Source organism: Cetorhinus maximus, chromosome 4 (assembly GCF_964194155.1).
Source record: "Cetorhinus maximus chromosome 4, sCetMax3.hap1.1, whole genome shotgun sequence".
Taxonomy (NCBI): Eukaryota; Metazoa; Chordata; class Chondrichthyes; order Lamniformes; family Cetorhinidae; genus Cetorhinus; species Cetorhinus maximus.
This window is the reverse complement of record NC_135882.1, coordinates 80,158,765-80,172,455: the sequence shown is the minus strand read 5'-3', so window position 1 is coordinate 80,172,455 and position 13,691 is coordinate 80,158,765. Positions and strand designations below refer to the sequence as shown.

General features: G+C 39.4%; 1 protein-coding gene across 3 annotated transcripts in view; it reads left to right on the top strand.

Moving 5' to 3' along the window:
* The window catches only part of cspp1a (centrosome and spindle pole associated protein 1a), a 192,648-nt gene that overhangs the window by 46,939 nt on the left and 132,018 nt on the right, over positions 1–13,691 (top strand). For 2 of the 3 annotated variants that reach the window (XM_078540372.1, XM_078540371.1), the window contains exons 6-8: positions 414–512; positions 5,938–6,143; positions 7,199–7,294. In XM_078540372.1, the coding sequence (XP_078396498.1) occupies positions 414–512; positions 5,938–6,143; positions 7,199–7,294 (401 nt within the window). The remainder of the gene's footprint in view (positions 1–413; positions 513–5,937; positions 6,144–7,198; positions 7,295–13,691) is intronic. The other variant, XM_078540373.1, reaches the window with a different exon arrangement.

Genomic DNA, 13,691 nt, shown 5'->3' with positions numbered 1-13,691 from the left:
GGTGATTGACAGTTAACTGTTGCACAGTCAGCTGAGTCAACTACTGTTCCAACCTTTTAACTAGACTACTGAACTTACAAACATTAAAGAGAAAGACTCACCAGTTCAATTCTCGCTTTGCACCAAATTCCAAATACCCACTCTGGCTGTGCCCCACTAAGGATGTGCTCACTCTCCTGTTCCTGTGCAAGCACAACCTGTTCAAAGTGCAGCAACACCAAAGCCTTTTATAAGGCAGGTCTTATGATTTCCACAATTGAATTGCTCTAGCTATACAACCTAATATCTTGCTCACTTCCCCATGACCTTGAAATCCTGATTGTACATCTGCAGTGATTGGTCAGTTATGCTGCTTTTCGTTAATCTCTCTGAATTAGCTGATACATTAAATCATGGTTTGAATGTTATTTCAGGACAGACTGAGAAATGAAAGAAGCCAGGAGTACAATCAGTTTCTTAGGGAGCAAGACAAATATGAGCAATTAAGAAGAAATGGCAGGTGGCTACCGAAGGTGACAATTTTTTGTTCAGTCCAGAAAAAAACAATCATGATATTCTGGCAGGGAGTTAACATTAACATCAAATCAAAAAATATGGTTTATGGTATCTCACTAAAAAATGTGAATATTGGCATAGCTGAAAAGCAGACCATGTGAACCGTTGTCTGTGCTGGCTTTTGAAAGTGCTATCCAGTTAGTCCTACTTATCCTTTCTCTCCCCATAACCTGCAATTTTCTCCTTTTTAAAATATTCATCCAATTCTTTTTGAAAGGCACGAATGAATCTGCTTTCAGTACCCTTCCTTTCAGGCAATACATTCCCGTTCAAACAACTTCATAAGATTATAAAATCACAAGTAGGAGCAGCAGTAGACCATATGGCCCCAGAGTATTTGGCCTTCTCTGTCATTCAGTAAGATCATGGCTGATCTGATTGTGGCTTAAATCTATTTTCCTGCTTGTCCCTCCACCCGCCACAAGCTCCCCTGCACCCCCCTCCCCCTCCTCAAATAACCCTTGACTCTCTTGTCGATCAAAATTCTGTTTAATTCAACCTTGAATATACTCAGTGACCCAGCCTTCACCGCTCTCTGTTAAGGAGAATTGCAAAAACTAATGACCCTCAATAAATTTCTCTCTATCCCAGTCTTAAAAGGGAGATCTCATTTTTTAAACTGCACTCCCTAAATATATATTTCCCCCATGAGGGGAAACACCCTCTTGGCACCTATCCTGTCAAGCCCCATCAGAATCATATATGTTTCAATAATACAACCCCTTCATTCCAGGAATCAGCCTAGTGAACCTTCTTTGAACTGCTTCTTATGCAAGTATGTCCCTGCTAAAGTCAGGAGACCAAAACTGTACACAATACTCTTGGTGCAGTGTGCTCAATGTCCTGTACAGTTGGAGCAAGACTTAACTATTTTTATTCTCTACCCCCCCTTGCATTAAAGGCCAGCTTATGTTGGCCTTCCTAATTACTTGCTGTATCTGCATATTAACTTCTTGTGATTCGTGTACAAGGGCACCAAGATCCCTCTGTAGTGCAGGATTCTGCAGTCTTTCTCCATTTTAAATAATATTCTGCATTTCTATTCTTCCTGCCAAAGTGAACAACCTCATATTTTTCCAAATTATACTCCATTTGCCAAATATTTTCGCGCACTCTTAACCTATCTATATCCCTTTGCAGATTCTTTGTATTCTCCTCACAACTTGCTTTCCTGCCTATCTGTATATCATCAAATTTGGCTGCAATACAGTCAGCTCCTTCATTCAAGTCATTAATATAGGTAGTAAATAGTTGAGGGGCCAGCACTGATCCCTGTGACACTGTGCTAGTTACAGTTTGCCATATTGAAAATGACCCATTTATCCTGACTCCGTTTCCTGTTAGTTAGCCAATTTTGTATCCAAGCTAATATGTTACGCCAACACCATGAGCTCTTGCTCAGTGTAGTAATCTTTTATGTGGCACCTTATGAAATGCTTTTTTGAAACCCAAATATGCCTCATCTCCCGGTTCCCCTTTATCTACCCTGCTTCTTACATCCTCAAAGAACTCTAAGAAATTAGTCAAGCATGACTTCCCTTTCACAGAACCATTTTAACTGCTTGATTGTATTATTATTTTCTAAATGTTTTGCCACTTCATCTTTAATAATGGATTTCAGCATTTCCCAAACTGCCCTATAGTTTCCTTTCTTGAATTTAGGTGTTAAATTTGCAGTTTTGCAATCCACTGGGATCTTTCCAGAATCCAAGGAATTTTGGAAGATTATAAACAATGCATCTACCCACTTTTAAGATCCAAGGATGCAGACCATCAAGTCCTGGGTACTTGTCAACCTTTAGTCCCATTAATTCTCCCTGTACTATTTCTGTAGTGACTGTGGTTGTTTTAATTCTTCCGTTTCTTTTGCATCTCAATTTTCTGTTATTCCTGGGATGCTTTGTGTGTCTCCTAGCGTGAAGACAGATACAAAATACTTGTTCAAAGTCTCTGCCATCTCCTTGTTTCCCATTTATTAATTTCTCAGTCGCATCCTCGAAGGGAGCAGTGCTGACTTTAGCAACTCTTTTCCTTTTTGTACACTTATCAAGCTTTTCTGTCTTTTTTTCATTTCTTGCTAGTTTTCTCTTGTACTTTAATTTAGGGGTGGCCAAACAGTAGCTTGTGAGCGCATGTCGCTCTTTAACACACCAGAATGTGGCTCATTCCTTGTCCTGTGAGACTTGTTAAATCACGCATTGGTAGGAGGTAAACAGCTGGGTGCAGCCTCTGTCATGAACTGAGAGCAGACAGCAGCACTGGGAGGGAGGAGGGTTAAGATCAGTGATTCGTTCTAGCGCCGTTGCAAGATTTCTTTTGTAGTTTCCAGAGGTTTTAGCTCTGTACCATTTTCTCCGGCATCCTAACCCACCCGCTCGTAGCTGACCCTCCAACTTGCGGTCTCTGTCTGGAAAGGGAGGAAACGTTTTAATACAGAACAGGAATGTAAGAATATATTGGGACACAGGTGGTCTTCCTCCTTTAGGTGCCATGCCTTAAGAAAGCATTGGCGAGCATGGATTTGCATTGAATTGGTCCATTGTTATGCTTGGCAAAGGACTGCAGTGGTTTGCCATTGCCTTCTGCAGTATGACTGATCAGGAAACTCTCCCGCTCTTACCACCTGCCAGCAGGTGTATTGGAAGGATTTACAGGCTGATAATCAACCTATTTGGCCATGTTATTAACACACCACCTGTGGCCATCAAGTCATGAAGTAGGACTTGAACCCAGAGCTTCTGGCCCAGAGGTAGGAATGCCACAAGGTCCTCTGGAGCACAGGTACTCTGATGCAAATTTGTTGTTCAGTAGATGGTTATAACTTCTTTTCAAGTAAAACCAATCTGTTTCTTAACTTCACTGATCTTCCACACTGGAAGAGCAAGACTGTCAAAGCCAGTTAAGCATTGAGCATATTCTAGCTTTGATATGTATCAATGGTTTGTATCGGGGTTGTTTTTTTCACAATCCTAATTGTGTGTGAAGGAATCCCGGAAGGTTAGAGAGGAAAAATTTGAAGATTTCCTCAGTGTGTGCAATAGTAATAAAAATATGTCTGTAAAGGTTGTCTGTGTCTTCCGGCTCTCGACTGTCTGAAGATTATCGTCTGCGGCTCTAACTTTCAGAAGGTTTGGCCACCTATGCTCAAATTTCTCTCTCTCTATTATTTTTGTAGTCATCCTTTGCTGGTTATTAAAATTTTCCCAGTCTTCTGGCCCACCGCTAAACTTCGCAGAATTGTATGCCTTTTCTTTCAATATGATGCCACCCTTAATTTTCTTAGTTTGGACTGGATGGTGCATCCTTCTTCTTAGTCTTTCTTTCTCAATGAAGTATATCTTCATTGAGAGTTCAGAAATAGCTCCTTAAATGTCTGCCACTGCTTCTCCACCTTCTTACCTTTTGACCTATTTTCTCACTTCACTTTAGCCAAATCTGTCTTCATACACTTATAATTGCCTTTATTTAAATTCAAGACATGAGTTTTCAACCCACATTTCTTTTCCTCAAACTGAATGTGATATTCATAATGTTATGATCACTGTTGCTAGAGGATTCTTTACTTTAGAATTCGTTAATTAATCCAATATCATTGCACATTACCAGATTTAAAGCAGCCTGCTCCCTGGTTGGTTCCAGAATGTATTGTTCTAAGAAACTGTCCTGAATGTACTCTGGCAAAGGTAGCCTGGAGGATGAGTTCACAATTTGATTCGTCCAATCTATATGAAAGATTAAAATTGCCCATGATTATTACAGTACCTTTCTTACAATCAATCCCCCCATTACTTCTTGATTTATACTCTGTCCTACAATGTAACCTCCTCTGCACCCTCTTCAAGGCTTTGACATCCTTTGGTACCCAGAATTGAACACACTATTCCAGCTGAGGCCTAACCAGTGATCCGTAAAGGTTTAGCATAACTTCCTTACTTTGTATTCTAGCACTATCTATAAAGCCAAGGGTTCCATATGCTTTTAATTTTGGACAACCTTCTCTACTTGTCCTGCAACCTTCAAAGATTTTTGCACATAAACCTCCAGGTTCCTACACCCTCTGTAAATTGGTATAATTTAGTTTTTATCACCTCCCCTCATTCTGCCTTCCAAAACTCTTCCTGGGAGTTACCATTGACCAGAAGCTGAACTGGACAAGCTATATAATGGCTACAAGAACAGGTCAGAGGCTAGGAGTCCTGTGGTGAGTAACTCACCTCCTGACTCCCCAAAGCCTGTCCACCATCTACAAGCACAAGTCAGGAGTGTGATGGAATACTCTCCATTTGCCTGGATGAGTGCAGCTCCAACAACACTCAAGAAGCTTGACACCATCCAGGACAAAGCAGCCCCCTTGATTGGCACCCCATCTACAAATATTGACTCCCTCCACCACTGATGCACAGTGGCAGCAATGTGTACCATCTATAAGATGAATTTCAGGAACTCACCGAGTCTCCTTAGACAGCACCTTCCAAAGCCACAACCACTACCGTCTAGAAGGACAAGGGCAAAAGGCACATGGGGACACCACCACCTAGATGTTCCCCTCCAAGTCACTCATCACCCCGACTAGGAAATATATCGCTGTTCCTTCACTGTTGCTGGGTCAAAATCCTGCAACTCCCTCCCTAACAGCACTGTGGGTGTAGCTACAACATATGGACTGCAGCGGTTCAAGAAGGCAGCTCACCACCATCACCTCGAGGGCAATAAGTGCTGGCCTAGCCAGCGACACCCACACCCCTTGAATGAATTTTTGAAAAATTGCATTATTCTTGTTTCCCTAGATTGAATTTTATTTGTCTAGTTCACCAATATGTCTATATTCTCCTGAAGTCTGCTGCTATTCTCCCCACTCTTTACTATATTTTCGAGTTTTGTATAATCTGCAAACTTTGATATTATGCTCCATATACCCAAGTCCAGGTTGTTAATATGCATCAGAAGGTGCAGTGATCTCACAATATCGAGATCTGGGGTCACCACTGTATACTTTCCTGCAAAACAACTGTTCACAACTACTTGCTGCCATATTAAGACAGTGAACTTGTCAATAGTATTACAGAGTACTAATAGTACAGAAACAGGCCATTTGGCCCAATAGGCTCATGTCAGTGTTGATGCCCCGCACTAGTCTCCCACTTTACTTCATCTTGCCCAATTAACATATCCTATTCATTTCTCCTTCATATGCTGTCAGGCAGTTTCTATTACTGGCAGTTCAGATTTCTGAAATGTTATGAAATGATTTCTAATGTATCACCATTAATTGCATCCTATGTAGAAAATGTTTAATACAAATATTTTAATTGTATGCATTTTAATTCTAGAACCAATGTGTTTACTTGGATACTAATTGATTTATTTCAAAATTGTAACCAGTATTATAAGGAGAATATTGATCCTTCAGATGACACCAGCTTTCAGGGTGCTGCTCACATAAGACCTGATCCACCCATACACGAACCAGCCTCTTACAGGAAAGATGCGTATGCGTCAATGGAGGCTTATGAAGAATTGTTGAATCAAAAGCGACACGAAGAGAATAGATATCGCAAATCTGATGATCCTGGGATTGGTCAGAGAAGGTAATAATATTGATGAAGCATTGTTACAGTCTAAGCAAAAATGGAAAAAGTTGATGATTTTACATTTTTTTATTGTAGATAATTTTTATGATCATATTGCACTGAAATGACCACTCAACTAGCTCTAATTACTTGATTCACAATCACAGTGACATGCTTTTTGAATATAGTCTCTTGAGGCTCTCACAATTGCTGATGGAAAATTGATGTCTAAACCACATTTATGAAATATTTTAAAATTTTATCACCTCATTGATTATTCTTTTTTGAGTTCACTCATTTAGACCTGTGGTACAATTGGTTCAAGGAAGTTATTCAAGCCTATTCAACAGTTCTGTCATCCAAATCCCCTCTCAAACTGCATTCTAATTGGAGAACGATATCATAAAATGTAGAAACTAGCTAATCAACAACAACAGCTTGTATTTATAGTCTTCAGTGTAATAAAATGTCCCAAAGTGTTTCAAGGAGCAATATGTAACAAAATTGGCAGTGAGCCACATAAGGAGATTAGGCCAGATGACCAAAAGCTTGGTCAAAGAGGTAGGTTCTAGGGAGTGAATTAAAAGGAAAGAGGAAGAGAGACAGATATAGGGACGAAATTCAAAAACAATTCAACAATGGCCATGATGCAATTTAAAGCAACTGCGCATATGCGCGCATACAATGAAATTTATAGACAATGAGTATTCTCAAATGGTTTTGCTGGCCTATGTGATGGGTGTGCCACGGTTGCTCAGTCCAGAACTAGTAAAAGAGCATAACTGCTGCCACTTGTAAACTATTACACATTTATTCTGCTGTTGGGATGGCACTGCTGTTTATGGCATGTGTTGAAATCACTTTGGTGATATGCATTCCCTACAGTCGTGCAAAAGCTGTTTTGTTTTACTGTTTAGTTTTCTACTAACTTCAGTGTTACTGTCAGCGCAAACGAATATAAATGTACAGGAACAATATGTTTTCGAACACTTTTACAATGGTACCATATGCCGTTGGTCTCTTCAATTAAAGGGCATTGCAAAGTATTTAAACTATGGATTATTCCTTTCCAGACATGTTCAGACACAAACAGACAGAAAATCAGATGGTTATGAAAATAACTTTCCAAATTCTGGCAGCTACTTCCAGAGACCGAGAAATGAAAACAGGTGAATAATCGTTCAGAGCTATTATTTCCATGTCGATATTCATACACCCTGTTCATATTGCAGAACTTTTTTTTTAGCAGAAGTGATCCTGTGTTGTGCCAAGGTTTCCAATTACATTGTGGGATAGAAGGTTTCCAGAAGTCATGGATTTTCCTCAAATTTTATAGTCATAAAGTAGTGACCAACTTTGACAATAGTGGGTGCCTGCCCCTTGCGCCTGGAGAAGCCTGGGAACTGGCCCTTGACTCCACGAGCCACCTTCCTTGATGTAAACTATCTATATATGGGTCATACAGACTCATAGACATGGATCCACCATTTAGTAGGCACAGGATGAAGCCTTGGAAGCTCTGTGCAATGCAAGCTCCTGCCACACAAATAGAATCCTGAACTCTGAGGTGGCTTTTAGTAGTTAGTGCAGTGGCCTTGTCTGGTCTGGTGAAAAAGGGTCTTGCAGGTTGATCCTGTTTTCTCACTTACCATAGATTGTTTATGTTGTATGAAATGGAAATGTCTGTCCCTTTTATGAGCAGTAAGAGATGAATAAAGATCTGTTGGTAGATTTCCTGATTTAGCAAATACTGGCCCATCCAGATCCTGTACAAATCCTTCTTACCCAGATGAACTATCAGATCAGGCATACTGACGTCTAGAGTTTCCAGTGACATCATGCCTTTTGAAGGGACTGGCTTGCAAGAGTTGGGATCCAACAGTTAGTTGTAACAACACTGCTGGTTTCCATGAGCATGTGGAAACATTGTCTGATGTTTTTAATCATCAATCAAGATGATCATTTTTATTTTAAATTAGATGGTGCAAAGTGGTGAATGGAACAGACTGGATTGCTCTGCAGAGAGCTATCATGGACTCCATGGGCTGAATGGCTTTCTTCTGTGTCATTATGACTCTGACTATAAGGTTCCTAGTTCACTGATATTTAAATTATTTACCTGTTAACTCTCTGTTTATTCACAGTTTCTTCCCATTTATTAACTCCACTGATTTACCATTCTTGGGTCCAAAATGGATGAGCTCTCACTTTCTCGTGTTGAACTCATCTGCCATATTTTTGCCACTCAGTTACCAATGCCCCATTGCAGCTTTATGGTCCCATCTATGCTGTTTACTGTGCCATCTAACTTGGCACCACCAGCCATCTTAAATAGAGCCTTTCTACATCTTTATCCTAGTGACTTAGAAATATAGTGAAAAAGTGCGAACCCAATACAGATCTGGCAGGGGGGTTGGGATGTGGTGGGGTCACGGGTTGGTGGGCAATTTGAGTACATATACTGTCTTCTACCTTCTATCCTGTTGCCTCCAATTCCATTCCCCCTCATTTTTATTAACAGTCTCTTAAGTGGAACCTTATCAAATGTCTTCTGGAAGTCATATAAATAACATGCATAGAAACTCCTTAGTCTACCACGTTCAGCCTTGGAAAAAATTAAATAGGTTTTTAGATGTGGCTTACTCTTCACAAATCCTTGCTGGTTATCCCTGATCAGCTCATGTTGCTCAACTGCTCAGTCACCCCTCCCCCCTCCTCAAATAAAAGCACCTTTCCCATAACTGACATTAGATTTATAGGCCCATAATTTCCTAGCTTATCCCTCTCAACCTTAGTGAATAGTGGAGTGATATTGTAAATTTTTCAATCCACAGTGATGATTTCTAATCTAGTGTGTTTTGAAAGATGATGACAAATGCATTGTCATGAAGTTATGCCTCTTTACTTTTGTAAATATGACTTTTTAACTTTTAACTGACTGGAAATTTTGCAATTCGAAATAAGACAGTACTTAAAAAGTACAAGGTCACCTTCCAAGATGACAATGAAAAAGCAAACAAGACACCCTGAGGGGAGTGTGAAGAGACGGACGTTTCCTATAATTCAGAGACCCATCGAAACTCGTCGCTGTCTAAGGAAGAGACATTAAAATGCAAAGTGCTGGATATTGAAACAATGGCTGCCACAGACAGACTCACCTGAAACCCCTTAAAATACACAATGGGTAAAGTATAACAGGCCAGGCTGCAGGCTGCAGAGAGATTGCAAGAAAGACTTCTTCAGCAGCAGGGTCAGGCTGAAAGGGGCTCTCTCCCTCTCTGTCAATTGGAACAAGTGCATTACCCAGTTCATGAGGTCAGCATTACCGGAAACCTACCAGCGAACCTAGATTTCATAATAACTGCAACATTTTGTACATCTGACTGCATCCAAGAAACCAACTTGCCTAAATCGGCCGCAGCGTTTAAAAATCTACACCTTGGGGACAATCAAAGGACATTTACCCATATATTCTTGTACATTTTTATTGGACTTTAACTTCCCTTATTTCTGATACCTGTGCGTGTGACATCATGTTTTTATTATTTTTTCCTCGGGTTTAGTGGTTAATATATTTGCTTTTGCTTAAACTCAAGAAAACTTTGTTTTATTGGCTCCTTATTGCTCATTGCATAAATCGTTAAATGCATTCTGCATGAAGGCAGGCCAGTGAGAAGCACAGAATACCCCTATAGGCAGGTAATCAAGAGCAGCTTGGCTTTTACCAGCAATCTGGGAGCTAAGAGCCATGTAAACCAACCATATCCCTTAAACGATACTTAATCTGGAGTTACAGCAAGGAACAGGCAAGGGTTACTGACAAAATTACTTGTCATTCCTGCCACCAAAAGGAAAAGCATCTTCTGAACCCTGAAGCCTAATTTTTTCAAATGAAGATAGGTTTTGTTTGTAACCAAAAGGAAAAAACAATGTAAGAACATGTTATCCAGGGCCTAACACAGTTTAGGGTCATCTGGGTATCAAGACCACAGGAGAGCAGAACAGTTGTGATTCGAGTAAGAGAGTTAATGGGAGAGAGATTGCAAAAAAGATTTCAGAAGAGGAGACAGGCTGAAAGGGGCTCTCTTCCCTCTCTATCTCTTGGAACAAATGTATTACCCGGTTCGAGAAATTAACATGACTGGAGACCTACCAGCAAACTGAGATTTTGTAATAACTACAGCATCTTGTACATCTCACCACGTCCAAGAAATCAGCTCACCTCAATTGGCTGCAACGTTTAAAATCCATGCCTCAGGGACGATCAAAGGATACTTAGTCGTATATTCTTTTACCTGTTTCTTTTATTGGGACTCTAACTTCCCTTATTTCTGATACCTGTGTGTGTAATGTCACATTTTTATTATTCCTTTCCCTGGTTTAGTGGTGAATAAATTTGCTGTTTCTTTAACTTGAGAAAACTTTGTTTGGCTCCATATTGCTCACTGCATAAATAGTTAATTACATTCTGATTTGGAAAAGGCATATCCTCGTGAAAAAGAAACTTGAACCTTTGCTGTCACCAACCGATGAGGTTGAACAGAAGGGAGCCAGTTCACTCCTCTTCACCTGGTTGTAACAGCATTAACGATTTCCTCATCCACTTTTTTTAATACCCTGTGTCAAAACCATTGTGTTCAGGAGACTAGTCTATCTTTAGTAACATTTGTTTCTCCTTCACTGTGTTTTTACTTAATTTAATCTAGTAATTCCTCTCTTTGATTTTTTTTATCTTTTATCCCTGGTGTTTCATTTTCAACCTATACTTGTACTGTGAAGATGAATGCAAAATCGCTATTTACTAAATCTGCCATTTCCTGATTTCTAATTACAGTATCACCTGCATCTGTCATTAAGGTGCTTACTTTCGTTTAAGCCTTCCTCTTTCTCTTCATTTATTCAAAAGACCTTTAATGTTGACCTTGATATCCCTTGAAAGCACTTTCTCATATTCCTTTATTATAGCTCTTATCATATTCTTTGTATCTATTTGCTGTTTTTTTTTATATCATTTTCAGTCCACACGATCTCTTCAACAACAACTTGTATTATAGTGCTTTTAATGTGGTAAAAAATCCCAAGGTGCATCACAGGAACATTTTTTAAAAATTGATACCAAATCACACAAGGCTGAGAGGTATAAGAAAAGAATGCCAGACCTTAAGGCAAGTTAAGTCAAAGCCACCAGTAGTGGAGCACAACAGGCCAGAATTGTAGGACTGCAGATACCTCGTAGGGCTGGAGGAGATTAGAGATAAAGTGGGGCAAGGCCATGGAGGAACTTGAATTTCAGAATGCGAATTTTAAAATAGAGGCACTGCTTAACAAGGAGCCAATGTAGATCAATGAATATAGGGATGATTGGTGACTGGGACAATGTTTGTTAGGACATGGCAGCAATGTTGACCTCAGGCCTGTGGAGGGTAGAATGTGGGAGGCTGGCCAGATCTTTGTATAAGCCCTTCCTTTTAGGTTTGCACTATATCTGACTGCTCTTGTAGACCATGGTTATTCAATTAGTACACGATTACAAATCATTAGCAGTAGTAGTGCGTGTTAACAAAGCCATAAATAATGTAAAGAAAGCACTGGGTTCATTTCTAGGTGAAAACATAGAAGCTATGTTAAACTTGTAAAGAACCATGTTTCAACAATGCAATGTACTGTGTACCTTTCTGGCCAATTTGTTATGAAAAGGATATTGTGATCTACAAAGATAATTCCAGAATTGAGAGTTTATAATCTATCAGGAAAGAAGGAGCAGGCTAGGGCTCTTTTCTCTTAAAGTGAAAGCTCAGGGGTGACCTAACCAACACCTTTAAAATGACGGCAGGGTTTGATAGTGTCGACGAAGAGGGGTGGCTTCCACTTGTGGGGAGTTCAAAACAAGGGGCTGTAACTTTTAAAATAGTCACTAAAATCCAATAAAGAATTCAGGAGAAACTTCTTTACCTGGGCAGTGGTCAGAATGTGCAAGGTGTAGCTGAGTTGAATAATATTTAAGGGGAAGCTAGATAAGTACATGAGAGAGAAAGGAATAGAAGGATGTGCAGATAGAGTTAGATGTAACGTGATGGGATGAGGCTAATGTAAAGTTTTCAACACTGGCACAGACCAGTTTGGCCAAATGGCCTCTTTGTGCGGTAAATGCTATGTAATTATATGTAATTGCAGAAGCAGAACTCTTGCTCTTTCGGAGTATGCACAAAGTCATCCTTCTGTCACTTTATTTAATTGGAAGTAAATTGTTTTGGAATTCATTGGTTGATAGGTTTTGGCACTTCCTGTTGTTCTCTGCATGGCAGGAATTATGTAGGGAAGACCACTTCTGTATCCATTGCTGGGTCAATTTAGTTTCTCTATTATCTGGAAATGCCAGGAGTAACTAGCTTAGGCTAGCACTTCAAGTTGTTGTTAACATTTAGGAATTCAGGTTGCTGTCAGTTTCTGCAGTATTTTGTTTAAATGCAAATTGTTGAATGAATGAGGTAGAATTTTAGATTACCTACTATAAATGTTTATCTAATCTCTGCTTTCCCCTATCCTATCTTGAAGTTGTAGACCCATTCTGGATTATGATTCCATGGATCTCCAGCGACCATTTTCATGCATGATTGAATGTTGAAGGGCTATTCAATTTTTGAATGTATCACAGCCTGTCTTCACTCAACAACGAAATAAAGGCCCTTTCCATCTGGGGTCACTGGATATTAGAGAATCCTATCTGATTTTTTTTACTTTCCTTTCTAGGGGACTTGAGGCAAATTGTAGCATCTAATTGCTGCGTTGACTGACATTAACTAACTACGCACAGACCAGGGACTGAACCTGAAACTTTCCTGATTTATATGTCTCAGTATACATTAGTCATTTGTCAGGGGAACTGCTGTCTGTTTTCATTCAACTGCATTAGTCCTGCTACACATTAGTGCTACAAAACAGAAAATAAACAGCCTGCTGTTTTCTGCCTGCCTTTACAGAGGAGCCATGTGGTCTACTCCTGCTCGTATTTCTTATGTTCTTAAACCTGCACGGCATATGCTGCTTTATTTTCTTTGTTGAGAAAAAGTTGAGTGAATTAAAAGAACATGTGTAACATTGGTCAGGTAATTTTTAACTCCCCTGTGGTATTAGAATAGAGAAAGTAACTACCTATACCAGTTCCATTCATGACAAGTAAATAGATTACTATAACATGCAAATATGCATTCCTTTGAGTTCTCTACATTCAAAAACATTAGATTAAAGTGAGATGTTTTCCTCTGTATTAATAAATGTATGCATTTATTAATATTGCCTTAATATATTGAAACATTTCAAAGTTATTCACAAAATGAATTTCTTTTGAAGTGCATTGGCTATTATGTAGACAATCGTGACAACCAATCTGCATCAGTAATGTTCCACAAATGACAGAGATAAATGATCAATTATTCTATTTTGTAATGGTACTGGTTTAAAGATGAATGTTCAACAGAATGCCAGTAAGGACTCCTATTTGAGTAGTGGGGTACATTTGACGAAGCAGTACATCCTTAGCACTACATTCTTAGATTATTCATTACA